The 18,073-nt window shown below is 56.7% G+C and overlaps 1 protein-coding gene across 1 annotated transcript; it reads left to right on the top strand.

Moving 5' to 3' along the window:
* Positions 1-421: 421 nt before the first annotated feature.
* Positions 422-13,774, top strand: TGM2 (transglutaminase 2). Its single transcript, XM_066561533.1, has 13 exons — positions 422-496; positions 2,901-3,080; positions 5,685-5,927; positions 6,989-7,107; positions 7,891-8,019; positions 8,500-8,680; positions 9,619-9,754; positions 9,870-9,973; positions 10,096-10,335; positions 10,484-10,756; positions 12,194-12,354; positions 12,575-12,711; positions 13,001-13,774. Exons 1-13 carry the CDS (start codon positions 487-489, stop codon positions 13,155-13,157), a joined length of 2,070 nt encoding a protein of 689 aa, XP_066417630.1. The 5' UTR covers positions 422-486; the 3' UTR covers positions 13,158-13,774.
* The last annotated feature ends 4,299 nt before the right edge of the window (positions 13,775-18,073 follow it).

The raw sequence follows: 18,073 nt of genomic DNA, 5'->3' as shown, positions 1-18,073 counted from the left end.
GGTCCCGAGTCCTGGCGCTTCGCTGAAAGCCGCGCAGCCCCTCTCCGCCCCCTTGTTCTCCCTCCTCCCGATCGGCAGCGGGGCCATTTCCAACCCGAGGCCTGTGGGGTCCCGGGAGACTCCGCTGCTGCCAACCCGGGGGGCGCCGGGAGACCTGCTTTGCTTTTTTTTTTTTTTTTTTTCTTTTGGGTGGTTGCTCTCAATAGGTGGGACCTAAAGCCGCCCGTTTCCTGGAAACTTTGTTTTTCCTTTCTTCCCTCCGGCGGCCCGGCCGCGGGGAGAGGCGGGGGGTGCGCGGGGGGCGGGCGGGATAAATGGGGCGGGCGGTGGAGCCGGACAGCGGCTGGTGAGGGGCAGCTCCCCCGGCACCCGGACCGCGGCCAGGACCGACACCGACACCGACAGCGCTGCCCGCGGCACCGGGACAGGCACCGGGACAGGCACCGGGACAGGCACCGGCAGCGCCCACCCGCACCGCCCGGCACCATGGCCGAAGGTAGGAGCGCGGCGCGAACCCCGCAGGTGCCGGGGCTCGGTCCCGTCCCGGGAAGTCCCGAGCGGCCGCATCCCCGCCCCAGCCCGCGCTCGGTGCCCCCGCAACGCTCCGGGCTCGCTGGGGCTGCAGCCGGTCCCTGACCAGCCAAGGCAAGGCGGTGGGGAGCGGACAGACTGCGGCGGGACGGCGATCACAGCCCAGCAGGGTCCGCGCACTCTGTGCCCTTCCTCCTCCGGCCCGGGCGTCGTTGGGAGCCGTCGGATGAAGTTTGGTGCTATTTAAAGCTTTCCCGGTAGAGCAGGGGGGACAGCTGGGCCGGGAGCGTGTGCCTGACAGGGTGAGGGGATTTCAGGGGGCTCAGGCACGAACAGAGCTTCTGGGCTTCGGGAATGCTGCACGCTTGGCTCTTCAGGGCAGAGACACCCCCAGCTCCCACAGAGCTGCCCCCAAAGTCCCAGGAATGGGTCTGTGTGATTCCCGCGGGCACGCAGCCCTCTGGGTGAGACGGCATCACTCTGCTCTGCCGTGCCACAGTGCCTCAGGCTGCCCTGGCTCCCAGCTCTGCTGTAGCAATACCAACACAGGTCCCTCGGGTCGGACACTCACTCAGACACATAGCTGAGCAGCTACAGAATCACAGAATTAACTACGTTGGAAAAGACCTTTAAGAGCCTCAAGTCCAACCTATGCCCTAACAGCACCTTATCAACCAGACCCCGGCACTAAGTGCCACATCCAGTCTTTTTTTAAATACCTCCAGGGACAGAGGCTCCACCATGTCCCAGGACAGCACATTCTAAAGCCCAATCACTCTGTGAAAAATTTTTTCCTAATGTCCAGCCTAAATTTCCCTTGGCACAGCTTAGCACTGTGTCCTCTTGTCCTGAACACACTGGGCAGCTCCTGCTCCTGAGTGCCCAGGGTGCTGCTACCACTTGCAGCACCACAGCCGCCTTCCCACTCATCTCTTGGCACCCATTGGTTTGATTGGAGGCACCTGTGCTTTGAGAAATCTACTTCTTTTGCTAAATCTGCTGAGGATGAAAACCCCAGGATGACTGTGACAAGGAGCCCTGATCCTGTTCTCTGAACACACTTTTTGTTTATTTTATTGTCAGCAAGCTTAACCATGTCAACCAAGCTCCATGTGAGATTCCACTTGTAGAGCCCATGTTCCATAGCACAGGGCTGTGCTGCTCACAGAGGGGGAGGCAGGGAGGGAAGGGGCTTGTGTGGGCTCTGTCCCCACTTCACAGTTCCCATGGCCTGGCTGTGGGGACCTTGCCCTTAGTTAGGGACCGTTCAAGCAGCTCTCACATTGTGCTGGGGACAGTGACAAGCCCACTGCCCTCCCCTGGGCCCATACTGCAGAGTCCCCTTGCCCAGAGAGCCAGGAGCGGTGTTTTCATTTAGCTCTGGGGATGGTGAGCTCAGGGGCTGCTGTTTCCATTTGGCACTGTCCAGGGAGGGCTGGGTGACTTCCAGAGCTGGTACTGGGATGGGCATGGCCGAGGGGAGCCATGGCATGGGGCACTGAGCCTCAGCTTGCCCACTGGTTGCCCACTGATGTGCCCAGTCCCTCACTTGCTCTGTGCTCTCTGCACAGAGTGCTTTTGCTTATCCTGGTGATGAATACATCACTGCAGAGCAGTCAGGGGTCAGTGGCCTCAGGGGATGATGGATATCTCATCGCTCCAGCACAGTGCCCAGGATGGCAGGGACGTGGCTGCTGGTGGCTGGCACACAGCCCTGCCTGGGCTGCCAGCAGAGCAGAGCAGCCTGAATATGGCTGGGGCATCAGACACCCTCTGTCACCATATCTACACTTCCTCTCACCAATTTGTCAGCACAGTAAAGCTGCTGGAGGCCTAGCTGAGGCACAGGAACATCCTGGGCATTCCTGGGCTCGCTCAGCAGCACATGCTTGGGCTGGGGGCACACAGACAGCAGCCCCAGTGAAGGCCCCCTGAGAGCAGAGCTGAGTGCTGGGCTTTGCCTGGTGCTGGGTGCTGTGAGACACAGGCCAGGCACAGCTCTGGCAGCACAGTGATACCACAGAGGCAGCTCCACGGCACAACACAGCATAGAGCTGGATCAGGAGGGCAAAAACTCGCTGTGAGCTTGGCTGCCAAAGCTGTGCCCCTGTCACAGCACACAACGGGAACCCAGCCCTCAGAGCATTGCTGGAAGGATGCTCAGAGTCTGGCACGGTCACAGCGCCCTCCCGGAGAGATGCTCCGCCCGGCACACCTGGGAGCACAGGGCACTGCGGGTGGGGGAGGCTCTGACCCCTCTCCAAGGTCCCAACGCGGGGCTCGGGATGGGCGCAGCCACCCCCCTTGCCAAGCCTCGGTGCTGTGAGACGTGTCCCAGCTCAGAGCTGTACCTGCCCCTGCCTTCGCAGACCTGGTGCTGGAGACGTGGGACCTGCACTGCGACCGCAACGGGCGGGAGCACCGCACGGCGGACATGGGCTGCAAGCAGCTGGTGCTGCGGCGGGGACAGCCCTTCAGCATCACCCTGCGCTTCTCGGGCCGCGCCTACGACGAGAGCGTGGACAAACTCTCCTTCAACGTCGAGACCGGTGAGTGCCGCCACGTCTGTGTCGCCAGGGAGGGCTGGGTGGGTGTCACCACCTCTGTCCCTGCCCCCAAAGCTCAGCTGTGCTCCCACGGGGGCTGTGCCACGGCACCTGCCCCATGTCACACAGTCCCTGCTCCTCACCTGGTGCTGTGCACAGCTTTTATATCATAACAAGAAAAAAGGTAGAAATTCATCCCCTTACTGAGAGAGGAAGTGATAAATAAAGCAAAAAAACCCACCAGCATCATCACCTCCTCCCCGTCCTCCTCCTCTCAGGGCTGAGCCAGACTAAGAGCATGACAGGGCTGCCAGCTCACCAGCAAGTACCTTGGCTGAGGCCAGGATCCTGCCCAACCCTCCTGCTCCTCTCAGAAACATCAGCACAGTGAATCTTTTCAGCCAGAGGTACCACAGCATTTCTGCTGATGGGATTTACACCCAGCCCTGCTGTCCTCTCAGACATCCCAGAGCGGGGTTTGCTCAGGAAACACAAACACTGGAGAAAGGAAATGTTCCCACGGAGCCCCCCCAGCGCAGCCCCCCGGGCCGGGGCTGGGCTGGGCTGGGCTCTCACAGCCAGGGCTGGGTGCAGCCACCGGGCAGGGGCTCAGCCCGGCCAGCTCAGAGCAAAGGGAGAGGAAACTATTCCTCAGGCAGGAGCTATTTTGGGGCTGAAGCACCATGCTGAGTCAACCCGGCCAGAATTCAAAGTAAAACTGCACCCAAGTTTCCTCGCAGAATAAAACTCTCCTATTTCCATCCCAAAAGCTCTGGTGACAAAACAAAACCCAGCACGTCCCAGCTTCATCCTACACCTCGGTGCCCCAGCAGCCCCATGGCCATGCTACAGCCGGGCAGACCCGGGCTGGTTTTGCAGGGGGAGAAGCCACAGGCACAGCCCAGAGGAGCCTCCCAGGCCAGGCACAGGCTGGCAGAGGCTCCTCTGGGCTGGATCCCAGCCCCAGAGCTGCAGAAAGAGGGCAAAGGTGCTGTGGTGCTCACAGAGGCACGTGGCAGTGCCACCCCAGCAGCCCCAGCACATTACAAACTGGGGCCGGACCTGTCAAGGCAAGGACTGCCAGAGCTGTCCCTGCATTTGGGACAGCAAAGCCACCGAGGTCATGTCCTGCCTCTCACAAGAAAGAGGGAAGGAAGAGTAGAGTGAAAACAGAGCTGTATTTTTGCAGTAGCCGTGCTGGCAGAGCCCCGTTCGGGTGCCGGAGTCTAGGGGGACGTTGTGGGCTGTGGAAGCAGCAGGAGGAGGAGGAGGAGGAGGAGGAGGAGGAGGCAGGCTCCTGTGTCTGCCCAGCTCACGGCAGCGCTGGCTCTTGCCCAAAGGACGCCGTGAACTCAGCCCAGCCTCCCCGAGAGGAGAAACTGTGTCACTAGCATGAGTTCACGAGTATTTTTGGTGACCGGCCTGTGGGCGAGGGCTGGCAGGGGCCCAGCCAGGGCTGTGCTCCGGCGGGGAGGGGGGACAGCAGTGGCACCGCTGCCTCGGCTGCCGGCCAGGCTGCGCAGGGCCGGGCTGGGCGGCACCGCTCGGAGCGCGGCTCTGGAGCCGGCTCGGGGCAGGTGGCTTGGCCGTGGCTGCAGCTCGGAGGGGCCGGCAGGGATCACCCTGTCCCAGGCTCGGCGCTTTGGCCACTGAGGTCATCCCTAGCGCCGGGATGTTTGCAGCAACGCCTGAGGCTGCACACACCGACCGGGGCAGCCGGGGACGGGGGCCGGGGCTCATGGCCGGGCTCTGCCAGCCCCCGTGCGTGGCTGCAGGGACTCAGCAGCGCTGCTGGGAGCAGACAGGAGCGGGTGCGTCTGAGAACAGAGACCTGGCCCCGGGGTGGGCACCCCTGTGCTCTGCTGGCCCCCCCAGGGCGAGTCTGTCCCTTCCCAAACAGTGAGAGACACGCCTGAGCTCCCCGCAGCTGGGCTACCTTGTGCCCTCAGTAAATATATATTATATTTTATATATATAATATATTTAATAATAAATAAACTACATGGGAATATTCCAGACTGGGACAGCCAAGATCCAGGCAGCTGCCACAGGGCAGGGGGCTTGGAGCAGGTGCCCTTGGTGCAGCCTCCACGGGGCTGTTGTGTTGTGAGGTCTCCAGGATGAGGTGAGAGGTGAGAATCTGACTTTAGGCTCTCAGAAGGCTGATATATTATATTATATTATATTATATTATATTATATTATATTATATTATATTATATTATATTATATTATATTATATTATAATCATCTCATATCAAAAGAAATTATATACTAAAACTATACTAAAGAAAGAGAAAGGATATAGACAAAAGGCTGGAAAAGAATTAATAATAAAAACCCACAATTGACCAGAGTCCTGACACAGCTGGACTGGGATTGGTCATTAACTAAAAACAATTCACATGGAATCAATCAAAGATGCACCTGTAGGTAAGCAACCTCCAGACTACATTCTAAGCAATCAGATAATTATTGCTTACATTTCTTTTCTGAGGGTTCTCAGGAGAAAATTCCTGGTGAAGGGATTTTTCAGAAAACATCACAGTGACATGGGGCTCCAGGGGCTCTGGAGCACTGGGAGAGCTGACCTACTCTTTCTCAACAGGGCCCTGCCCCAGTGAGACATCAGGAACCCAATCCCACTTTGCCATGACTGACTGCCCCGAGGAGTCGTGCTGGAGTGCCGTGGTGCAGCAGCAGGACGGGGAGTCCCTGTCCGTGTCGCTCTGCTCCCCACCCGACGCCCGCATCGGCCGCTACAGCCTGACCCTGGAGACCTGCACCGACTACCAGGGCTCCAGCTACCAGATCGGGGACTTCATCCTGCTCTTCAACCCCTGGCACCCAGGTGAGGCTTTCACCTCTCTGAGTCCAGGGATTCCAAGGCTCAGGAAAGCACAAGATGCTCCCCAGGCACCCCTCACAGGTCTCATCCCAGCGCAGTTCCAGGTGTCCCAAGCCCTGGTCTGAAGGCAGGTTTAAGCAGAAAGCCTCATTTTGCTTCTATCTCCACACAATCCCTGCAGTGGGTCAGGGCCAGGAGTACCATCCCCACCCTGCAACACCCAGAGCCATTTGCCACCACCCCAAACACCCAATGGCCTGTCCAGGCTGCCCCCACCATGGTGGGAGCTCACCACTGTGCTGCTGGTGTGAAGCCCTGGGCAGTCCCTGGCAGGGGACAAGGGAAAAGCCTCTAAATGTCCCTAATTGCCCCCAGTTGTCCCTAATTACCCCCACCAGGGCCATTCTCACCCATCCTCACCCAGGCACCCAGCTGTGGACTCAGTGACATGAATATTACTGTCCTGGTGAAATTAGGGCAGCCAGACCCAGAGGAGAGGTTCGATTCAGTGCTGTAAGGTTCGACAGCCCTGGGATTTTCCCCTCTCCATGTCCTTCCCCTGCCTCTGGACTGGCTGATTTCCTGGATCTGAAGTGTCCCACGCTGGATCTGCAGAGATAAGGGGCCATAGGAAGCTGTGCTCAGCGCAGGGCTGTGCTGAACATGTGGGGTTTCCTTCTGCAAACATTTCCAGTAAATGTTGATTTCCACAGCAGTAGCTGCTGTGAGTGAAATGGCTTTGGCTGTGCTGAACCAGCACACCCACTCCCACTGCTCACTGCACCCCTAGGGAGGTCTCCCCTGCTGAGAAGAGATCCATCTCCATTAAATAAAAGGGAGGAAAGACAGGGACATGAGAAAGAATACAAAGCAAACCACAAACCCGCTGAAATTTTCCCATCACTTTAAATGAACCTGGGCTGAAATTCCCCAGCAGCTGTTTAAGGCATGAGCAGTTCCAGCCCCTGGTGCCTCATTTCCCACTGGATCCATCCACAGGGAGGGGGTCAGGCAGCTGGTTGTGCAGGGCAGAGCCCTGTCCCCATCTCTTGCTGTCCCCACAGAGGACACGGTTTTCATGCGCGATGAGAACGAGCGCCGTGAGTACGTCCTGTCCCAGGACGGGCTCATCTTCCAGGGCACCTCTGATTACATCTATTCCATCCCCTGGAACTTCGGCCAGGTGAGCAGGCAAGGCCCCCTGGGACCCTTGGGACCTCTGGCCATGCAGCTCTGGCGCTGCAGGACACAGGGACTGGTGCCACGTGTGTGCCCCTCACCAGCCTGCACCCCAAATGCTGTCAGCACCTCGGGGTCCAGCCATGGGTCAAAGAACCCGGAGTCTCATTTCCAAGAGGGAATGTGCTGACTTCAAAGCATGGCAAGGCAAGGGGAGTGTTTCCCCCTGGCTCCTGGGGGCCCCATGGCCATGTGTCCCTAATCTGGGTGGCCCTGCTGTGCTGGGAGCTGGTGCCTGATAATGAATTCCTGGGCACTGTGCCAGGGCTGTCGATAAGGCAGTGCTCACACCCTGAGCTGCACCCCCGGGGCACAGGGCTTGCTCAGCCACCCTCCCTGAGCAAAGGGCTAAGGGCCCACAGCAGTGGGGGTGCCCATGGCCTCCACAGGATCCACACCTCAATTCAAGGAAGGGCTGTGACTCAGCTCTGATGGGAAATAGATTTTCCAGGAGGTCAGGTCCCTGCCCTGACCCCTGTGCAGTCACAGGAAACCAGATCCAGCCCCAGGACGTAGGCAGGAGATCACCTACAGGCTTCACAGGCTGAGTGGGGACAGTGGGGACATCACTCAGGGGATACTGGCCGGGGAGGGGACCCTGAGGAGGTGTGACTCCTGTACCCAGCAGCTCTGCTGGCAGGGGCATCACACTGAGCCAGAGAGGGAGGATAGGTGGCAGAGCCCCTGTGGGGACCTCGCACAACCTTTTCTCCCTGCTCCCCACCAGTTTGAGGATGAAGTCTTGGCCATCTGCCTCAAGATGCTGGACATAAACCCCAAACACCTGAGGGACCAGAACCGGGACTGCTCCCGCCGCAATGACCCCGTGTACATTGGCAGGGTGGTGAGCGCCATGGTGAGTCTGGGGTGCACCCTGTCCCCAGCACCCCTCATTCCCTGGGCTGCAAACACCCCCCAGCTACAGCTGTGGCGGACAGCATTTGCCACCCCCCCACCCCGTTTCACACCGTTTTCCTTCTCTGGGGTGTTTCCTCTCTCTTTTACATCCTTTCCCTGTTACTGCTCCTGTATGTGTAAGGGCTTTTTTAGAGGAAACAAAAAGCAGGGATGGGCACAGATCATTTCAGGGATAATCACTCCCAAATTCCCAGGCAGGAGGATGTGTTTCTAAAATTCATCCCTAATTAGCACCCTGTCCACCTGCATCCCAGTGAGCTCTTGCATGGATTATTATGGGTATTAATGTGGGTGCCAGTGCATGTGAATGGGGCAAAGGCTTTTTCCCTCCCTCCCTCCCTCCCTCCCTCCCTCCCTCCCTCCCTCCCTCCCCAGGCTGTTCCTGCCCCTCCATCGTCCCCCTTTTCTCCTACCACAGGTGAACTGCAATGACGAGGACCGAGGGGTGCTCTTTGGGCGGTGGGACAACCGCTACGAGGATGGGATGAGCCCCATGGCCTGGATTGGGAGCGTGGACATTCTCAAGAGGTGGAAGAATTTTGGGTGCCAGCCAGTCAAGTATGGCCAGTGCTGGGTCTTTGCTGCTGTGGCTTGCACTGGTGAGAGCAGATTCCTCTGGTGTCTCCTTCTCCACAGGACAGGGTCACCCATCTCCCCCCATCTCCCACCCCATCCACTCCTGGTGCTGCATCCTGAGGGAAGAGCTGCAATCAGCCTGCAATGATTCCTTTGCAATTAGCTCTCTATTACTCTAGTTTGTCAGGAAATAGAGGGAAAAAATTATACAAAAGGGCTCTGGTTTTTCAATCAGCACTGCCTCCCAGGCCAGGCAGCGAGGGAGGAACTGAGGCAGGCCAGGGTGAGGGAAGTGGCTTTAAGGCCAAGTTTGCAATAAAGTCACGAATCCACTAAGATCACAATAATGTCATGGCCACCAGGACAATCAGACTGGGGAAAAACAAGAGAAAAATTCCAAACTTGCTGCCGCTGGGAAGCACTCACATATGCCCGTGCAACTTTGCCCCAAGAAAAACGCTGCCTGTGAGAGCACTGATGTGTCACAGACAGACAAGATCCTTTTTAGAGGAGAGAAATAGCAAAAAACTAAAGTGGATTTTCAGTGACTCGCAGAGGTTTATAGCCTTCCTTTGAAGCACTGTAACTGCCTCCCTGCTCCCTGGGGAGCTCCCTGTGCAGTGAAAGACAGCTGGGAGATGAAATCCGGGGTTCAGCACGGCTGCCCACACTCTACCTCCAAAGCTCTCACAGACACTTTTTGTGCCTTTTTTTGCTGCAATGTCAAACCTGTCAGGCAGTCAGAGCAGGTGCCACCCAGCCAGCTTGCCTGTGCACTGTGGCTGTGGGAGCTGGCTTCACCTGGGGATCAGTCCCCAGGCAGCCCTTTCGCAGGCAAAGGGAAGGGCAGGAGTTGTTCAAACCTGGGGCTCCACGGCACATGAGCTGTGCAAACCTGGGGCTCTGTGGGATGGGAGTGGAGCAAACCTGGCCCTGTCTCACCCTGCCCTGCTCCCCACAGTCATGAGGTGCCTGGGGATCCCCAGCCGAGTGGTGACCAACTTCAACTCAGCCCACGACACCAACGCCAACCTGACCATCGACCGCTACATCAACGAGCGGGGGGAGCAGGAGAGGCAATCCTGGGACAAGATCTGGTGAGCAGCACAGCAGGACCTCAGCCTGCCCACCCTGGGCTACTTCTGCCCCTTCCCCAGGGCCTGGCAGGTGCTGGGGGAGGCTGAGACTCCTACACACTGGTTTTCCTCGCAGGAACTTCCACTGCTGGGTGGAGTCGTGGATGACCCGTCCAGACCTGGGAGCTGTCTATGATGGGTGGCAGGTGCTGGACCCGACCCCTCAGGAGAAGAGTGAAGGTACAACGTGCTCCACACAGAAGCTCCATCCTCCTCACACCCCAGCACAGCTGGGTCACCCCACCACAGCCACCCCTTGTGGCTGAGCCCTGGAGTGGTGACAGTGGCTCTGCTCCGTGCAGGAGTTTACTGCTGCGGGCCAGCCCCTGTCAAGGCCATCAAAGAGGGTGACATGCTGCTCAAGTACGACATCCCCTTCATCTTCGCCGAGGTGAACGCTGACGTGGTGTACTGGGTGGTGCAGGGTGATGGGATGCAGAAGCAGAGCATCCGCTCCTCAGACGTGGGCAAGTTCATCAGCACCAAGAGCATCGGCAGGGACAGCCGGGAGGACATCACCCACAACTACAAATACCCAGAGGGTATGGGGGATTTCAGGGGCAGACTCCAGGGAGGGATGTTGCTGCTGGGAAACAACAGGAGCAGGAGGGCTGCAGGGCTCAGGGCAGAGCAGCCCAGGCCAGGCCCTCCCCGTACTCCAGGGAATCACAGGGATTTTGTGCACTGCAGGGTCTGAGGAGGAGCGGGCAGTGTTTGAGAAGGCAGAGCATCAGAAGAAGTCCATCGGGGAGGAGGATGAGGGGCTGCACCTCAGGATCAAGGTGTCAGAGGGTGCAAACAAGGGCAGCGACTTCGATGTCTTTGCTGTGGTCAACAACAACACGGATGAGGAGCGTGTCTGCAGGGTGACACTGTGTGCCCGTGCCAGCAGCCACAACGGCACCCTGGGGCCCCAGTGCGGCCTCACCGACCCAGTGGAGATTGACATTGAGCCCAGGGCAGGTAAGGGACCCACTGATGGTGAAGGAGATGCTTCACCAGGGCTGGGGTCAGCTCTGCCTGTGTTCAGTTGCTCAGTAGGCAATGCCACTTTGGGGCATCCTCCTTACTAACTACCACTGTGGGTTTTTAATCTTTGTGAGAGGATTTTTAATCTCTGTGTGAGGAAATTGCTCAGGCAGAGGCTGGAAATGCACTTGGAGCTGGACAAGCCACTGCTGCTGTAGCTGTTATGCCAAGGGAGCAGGCTGGGCACACCCGGCTGCCACCCCTAGGCACTCTGTGGCACTTGTCTGCATCCCTCCTGCTTTCCCTCAGACTTTGGGCTAGGCTGGGCTCTCTGGTGGGACCTTCCCACCCCAGTGAGAGAGGAACTCACCCAGCTCAGCCCTGAGTGCGTGGTCCCAGGCTGGAGGAAGTGAGCAGCACTGGGTTTCCTGGCCAGCAGCTGAAGCTCTCGATGTCTCTGTGGGTGGGCGTTGGGCTGCAGAGCTGTCCTGGCACGGCCCCCGACCCTCCCTCGCCCTCGTCACACACGTGAACATCACCATCTGGTCCTTAAACACGAGTTTGGGCTTACGTGAGCTTGCAGAGACCCTTCAGGGCTTGGAAAGGCCACACATCTGCTGTCCTGGAACAGGCAAATGTTTACCCTGCGCCGAGCCCTGCTCCTCACCAGCCCTCTTGCAATCGCAGTGCTCGGCACTCTGCCAGGTGTTGAGCTGCTTTACAGGAATGAGGAATGTGCTGGCCCTTGCCACCATGGAGGGGAGAGGGATGTGCCTCTGCTCATGCTGGCAGAAGCACCAGCTGGTACTTGGAGCCTTTTGCAGGGCTGGATGGGGGAGTGGGGAGATGTGCTGTGGCCTTTGGGGCCCTTAACATTCCTGTGAAAAAGTTAACCCAACACCATTTCTTCTGAAACATTAATTATGAGCTCCTGAAACTTCTACCCTCAGCTCCTGCTTCAGAATACAGACTCTAGGACTTCCCAGGCTGCATTCTTTAGGGCACCCCAGCACTTTGTGCCAGTATAGGAAGCCAGGCTTGTTCCCTTCCCCACAGTCTCAGCTGATGCTATGGCACTTCAAATCTTGCCTCATGAATGTCAGGCTCCATTTCTCATGGTCATAGCCATTCTGGGCTCCTTGTTCCAGGCAGTTCTGCAGCTGGTTGCTTTCAGCCTCCTTCCCTGTCCTTCCCCTGGACAGCCCCATCCCTGAAGGACTTTCAGATGAACAAGGCTGAGGGCTGAGTGAGGGCAGCTGCCCGGGACCAGGCTGCCTCCCAGTGCCCCATTGGCTGCCAAGGGCTGGCACTCTGGACCCCTGGTGCAGGCATCACCCAAACCATGCCAGCAGCAGCTGGGTGCCAGCACAGGACTGTGGGTTCTGGGCTGGAAATGCCGTGGGTGCTGACCCCTCTCTGCTGCCCTTCCAGAGAAGAGGGTGCCCCTGCGCATCCTGTACGAAGAGTACAGGGACAAACTGACCCAGGACAACCTCATCAAGGTGGTAGCTCTCCTGAACGATCACCAGACTGGCGACATCCTTGTGGCTGTCAGGGACATTTATGTTGAGAATCCACCAATCAAGATCAGGGTAAGGGTCCAATGTCCCATCCCAGGCGGGTTTGAGGGGAATGAGTTGCTGTGATCTCTGGGGGCTACCCCAGCGCTTGGACAGCAGGTCCTGCTTCACTGAGCAGGGCTGCATCCCCTGGGACCTGCTTCCCTAAGGTCCTGCCTCAGCCCTGGGGCAAGGGGAGCACCATGGCCCTCATGATCGGTGGTGCTTAGGGTCCAACCTCTCCTACTTGCAGATTTTAGGAGAGCCGATGCAGAATCGGAAGCTGGTGGCCGAGATCAGCCTGGTGAACCCTCTCGCCGTGCCCCTGAACGGCTGCGTGTTCGTGGTGGAGGGCACCGGCCTCACCGAGGGGCAGCTGGTCAAGGAGCTGTAAGAGCTTTTCCCCCTTCACCTGGCTGGGATGTTGGGAGTGGTGTGGGGATGGATTTCTGTGTGTGGAGCCCCCAGGGAGGGCAGCCATGGGGCACAGGAGGAGCCAGGGCTCTGCTGGTCTCCATGGACTCAGAGTATCCCGACCCTACACCTCGCTGGGGAAGGGGTTCGGCCTCCCTAGAGAGGTCATTACTTGCCAAAGTCCCAGCACTGTCCTGCGGGCCCTGGGAGGGTGACAAGGGGCTCTGAGGGTGACAGGCCACAGTAACTCCCTGCCCTCCCACAGTGAGGAGCCGGTGGAGCCGCAGGCAGAGGCCAAACTCCGAATGGATCTGATGCCGCGGCTGTCGGGGCTGCAGAAGCTGATGGTGGACTTTGAGAGCGACCAACTGACGGGGGTCAAGGGCTACCGCAACGTCATCATCGCCCCCCAGCCCCTGTGAGCTGCTGCCCTGGCCCCCAGCTGCAGGAACCCTGCCTCGCTGGCCCCCACCTGCTTCAGCCCAACATGTCCCAGGAGGGCGACTGCCAGAGCCCAGCCTGACCCCGACACGTGGCACCGACGCCACTCACGCTCCTCCCCAGGAGCACAGGCAGGATAAAGGGCTGGGGAGGTCTGGGGGCTGCTGTGGCAGTCGCTCACTTCACTGCTGTTCTCTCAGTCTGTGGGGTGGGAACATCCCTGTGCTGTCTGTGCCCCAGCACTGGGCACACCCGGACCCCCTGTGCCAGCCCCTCCTCTGTGCAGTGCTGGCAGCCCCAGAGCCATTTCCATAGAGGCAGCAGCAGAACGACCCCTCCAGGCCCTGCCATCATCATCCTCTGACTGCAGCTCCATAGAGAGAGATTTTATACTGTGAGCACAAAGCTGTTTATGCACCATATACCTATAAAACAAATTTATAAATACTTACTGCAAAATAACCTGCTTGGGTACAGCCGGGCATTGGCTTTGATAACCATCCTGCCACTGCAGACACTGCAGGGAGGGATGGGACATTACCTTGATATAAATCAACTATGCAAACACTGAATAAAAATTTTATTTTTCACTTTCAAAGCCAGACCTGGCTCTTCTTGCCCTTCCTCTCCCCACAGCAGGACCCAGCAACTCCTTGCCCACCATCCATGTGGGTAGGGGGGTGAGTTCTCCCAGCCCAGCACTTGGGGTGGTGGGGGGGTCATTGCCATGGCTGGCACTGCAGCCACAATGGCCTCATATTGGCCACCCCCTCTGCCCCAAATCAGCCTGGTCTGGTGTTCTCAGGGTGCTCTACACAGCCCCCAAGACACCTTCCCAGGTAATTTCCCCTCTCTCAGCAATGGTTCCATACTGTGCTCAGAGAACTGGAGAGAGAACACTACAAGTAATCAAACCAACAGCTCTTGCACACTGTGCAGGGCTCTGGGCAGGGCTGTCCACCCGGGCTGGGGCAGGTGAAGGGCAGCTGGATCCTGCACAGGGATTTGGGAGGAGAGTGGGGATTTGTCTCACACCTGGAACCGGGGTCAAGGCCCTGCTGAAGATAAACACTTCCCATGCCAGAATGGCCCACCCACATACTCCCCACAAACAGGGTGGGAGCCTCCCTGCTCCTATAAACAAACACCATGGAAACCATTATAGAGCTGGTGGTGTCTGACTGAGGGTCCCACAGTCACCACAGCCCCAGCAGAGGGGACAGTGTGTGGGACAGGAGACTGGTCCCAGTCACCCTGACATTGTGGGCTCTCCCATCCCAGCTGTGACTCAGGCTGGTTGGACAGCTGGGAGTGTTTCCCATCAAGGATTGCCCATTCTCCAGCTTTCCTTTCTGTTTATCTTTAGGATGAGATAAAATCTCCATGTGCAGTGCTCCACACACAGCTGCTGCTTCCCCAAGCCAGGGGAAGTGGGGTTCATGGCCAGAACTCCCCAAACCTGGCTCTGCTTCCCCCATGGGAGGCCAAGGACCCATCTCAGCTCCAGCCCCTGTTCCCAGCACGGAACTTGAGTGGGCACAGCAGAGCTCAGTCCCCAGTGCAGCAGCAGATTGTTTGTCAACAAAAAAGCCTTTCAAGAATGCCCCCCAGGAGAACCACACAACCCATCTCCCCTTACTCTGTGGAACTTTAACCACCACACCTCCCTGTCCTGCTTTGCTCAAACACAACCCAAAAAGGCAGCTGGAAGCTGGGACCCCCGTGGGGTAGAGGGGGGACAGAGGTGGGGCCTGGCACAGGGAGGGATAAGGATTTGCACAAGGAGCTTTCCCAAGGGACAGAGCGCCCACTCCATGGCATTGGGGACAGGGCAAGAGCTCCAGGAGGGAGAGGGATGGGGGTTCTCACCCCCTGCATTCAAAGCAGGGGGCAGGGGCCATGCCAACCCCAGCTCTGCAGCACCAACCCCTCAGACACCACCAGTGCCAAGAGCACATGGAGCCCCAAAGAATCCTGAAGGAGTTAACAGCATGAACGAGCGCTGCCTTCCCTGTCAGGAACATTCCTCAGCCCAGCAATGATGCACGGCCCCTCTTTAGAGCATTTGTTACTGGGCCCTGCTGAGCCAGGCCTCCAGCTGCTCAGAGCCTGGGTTAAAAATAACCAGCAGCTCTGCTGCTTCAGAGCTGGGTCCTGATAAAATAAACATTAGAACAGCTCTTGCTGAAGGTCACTCCCATCCATCTGAGCCTTGCAGAGCAAGGCTGCTCCGAGAAGGGAAGGCTGTTCTGAGAAGGGAGCAGACTCCAAACGCTGCAGGTACGGTTTAGCGGCAGGGGTTGGCTCTCAGGCCTGGATTTTCTTCCATCATCCACAAAGCTGAGGTTGACTTCCCTGCATCCAATACAGATCACCAACATGGTACCAACACTGCATCCATCTCCCTGTGCCCATCCTGGATCACTGGTGTGGTACCACACTGCCTCCATCTCCCTGTGCCCATCCTGGATCACCAGCACAGTTCTGGACTGCATCCATCAGACTCTTGGCACTCTGACCATGCAAGCAATAAATTCTAAATCAAATATTTCCAGTATCCATTGTGTGGGAGGGTTTGTAATTCAGTGCTAGTCCAAGTGCTAAAGCCAGGCAGGAGCATTCTTGGAGAGGTTCTGGATGTATCTCGGCTCGCTGGAGATGCTGACTTGCCAAGAATTGATTGTAAACTCATTTTAGACTTGATGACCTTTAACTTACCTTCATTGATGGATCGAAACTAGAACAAACTCCCATAAATCAGAGCTTTCACAAGAACAAATTTGTGGGATTTCCAAATGGTACTGCCTCTCCAAAGGTGTCCCTCTTCCTCCACAAACATTTTTACTCTCTTTGGTGCAACAAGATAACTGAGGCACCATCAAACAGCAAGAGAGAAAAAAACCCCAGTGCAGGAGGTCCCTCATGGGAAACCATCCCCTCTTCCACAGCCACAGAAGGTACAGGAGACACTATGGAGGGATGCCTCTTCCAGCATGGCCAACTCCAACAGCCTCTCTGTGCCTGCCTGATCCCTGATGCAGCTTCCCCTGTCCATGCCCTGTGAAGCCCCTGTCCTGCTCCTCATGGTGGGCTGTGCTGGCACACAAACCACTAAGGACTGGTCAGCTGGGCACTGGAAGCAGAGGGATGTGCTGAGTGTCAGCTCCTTGTCCCTTCCCAGAACAAGATAAGCCTTGTCTTTTCCCAGAAACACAAAGCAAGACTTGTCTTTTCCCAGAAAGACGAAATGAGATTTGTGTCTTCCCAGAAAGAAGTGACAAGACCCTAAATCTGTGAATGATTTACTACTATCAGTTGTCACACAGATTTGCTCCGTCAGCAGCAGTGCAATTCTTGGCCACCATGCCCCAGCCAAGCTGCAAACCATCACATCCTTGTGCCAAGGGAAAACACTGGGACATGGATTTGCAACTCCTGTCCAGAATCCAGCCTTGATGGGCTCTAGAACACTCGTCCCTCAGGCTGCTCTGCATCCAGGGGACATTTCTGTACTCAAAGTGTTCGTTTTCCTTAAACATCCCCTCCCACCCCGGCTGGTCCTGCGGTTTCCTGGGTTTTGCCTCAAAACCTGCACGTGACCAGCATGACCATGATTCCTTCTGCTCCAGCACACATGAACGCCTGTGAGGCCCTTGGCCTTTATTTTAAACTTCTTCCTAAATGTCATTACACGAAACCATTACTGAAAATAAAAATAAAGAACACGTTTTCTACCTACTGTTGCCTTCCAGAAAGTGAGAGGCAAAGGATGCCCGTGGCACATCCCTAAAGCCAGTGACATCACTGCCAAATGTGTGTTCCAGCTCACTCCAACAGACTGGCGCCAAGTCTGCTGTGAAATTTCATCCAAGTGTTTTACCAGGTCATTTTTTTTCAGAGCATTAGGGACAGCTTATACTTTTTCTAACTAATCCTAGAGATAAATATACATAAAGTTTGGAACTGAACAGGGAACATATCAAAACTTGGTCCAAAAAACCAAAGCCCACAGCAGCCTGCCCTGGGTCAAAACTCTGGCAGCACAACTTCCCACCCTCCCCCTACAGAATGCCTCCACCACTTGAAGGCTCTGCCCTTGGACATCACCATTACAACCTGGGATCCCACAGTTAACCTGTCTGCTAGTCAGGAGTGAGTTCCTCACCTTGTACAGGTGCATAAGCCCCCATTCCTTGGTTACACGGTAGGGAATGCACACCAGTGCACTGAGGTACTGAACTGCACAGGCAGCTGCCTAACAGTCAAGTATTTTTGGAGGCATTTGTTCCAGCTCTTAAAAAAACAACAAAAACCTGATTTGCAAAGGCAAGGAAGGACAGCCAGTACCTTGTCACATTTCTTTCTTTGAAAACCCCACCTTAGTTTCTGCAACACCACACAAAGGTGATTTTCACCAGGAGGACCCACACCAGCTCCCTCCTGCTCCCACAACACCACCCAGCCTCTGCAAGGCTTTGTGAAAGCAGTGCTAAATATAGTCCCTTTAAGGGAAGATTTGTAAATCAGTATAAAACATAATCCGCTTTGCAGATCCTCTCCAGGGCATATGAAACAATCACTGTTTGCCCACAGAGGCTGTTGCAGACTGGTTAATTGAAGAACCCCTAAACCTCCCCAAAATCTCCAGAATTAACTCCCAAGGCAACGTGAAGACCCCAAAGCTGAGAGGCTTCGATCACATTGACCCTCTGGAACAGCAGCTCCTGGTGCTCATGCAGGGAGGCACCTTCCTCCCATTCCAGGTTTGCCTTTTATTTGTATTTTTCCCAGAGTAACAACTGACACGTCCTACAGAAATCCCCCATTTCCACTCTGCACGGAAAACTGACACAAGGATCTCCCCAAGTCACTGCCTGGGCTTTAGAAAGGTAAAAAA

The sequence above is a fragment of the Molothrus aeneus genome, chromosome 17 (genome assembly GCF_037042795.1).
Source record: "Molothrus aeneus isolate 106 chromosome 17, BPBGC_Maene_1.0, whole genome shotgun sequence".
Lineage (NCBI taxonomy): Eukaryota > Metazoa > Chordata > Aves > Passeriformes > Icteridae > Molothrus > Molothrus aeneus.
Note: the sequence above shows the minus strand (reverse complement) of the source record. Positions and strands in the feature narration are given on the sequence as shown.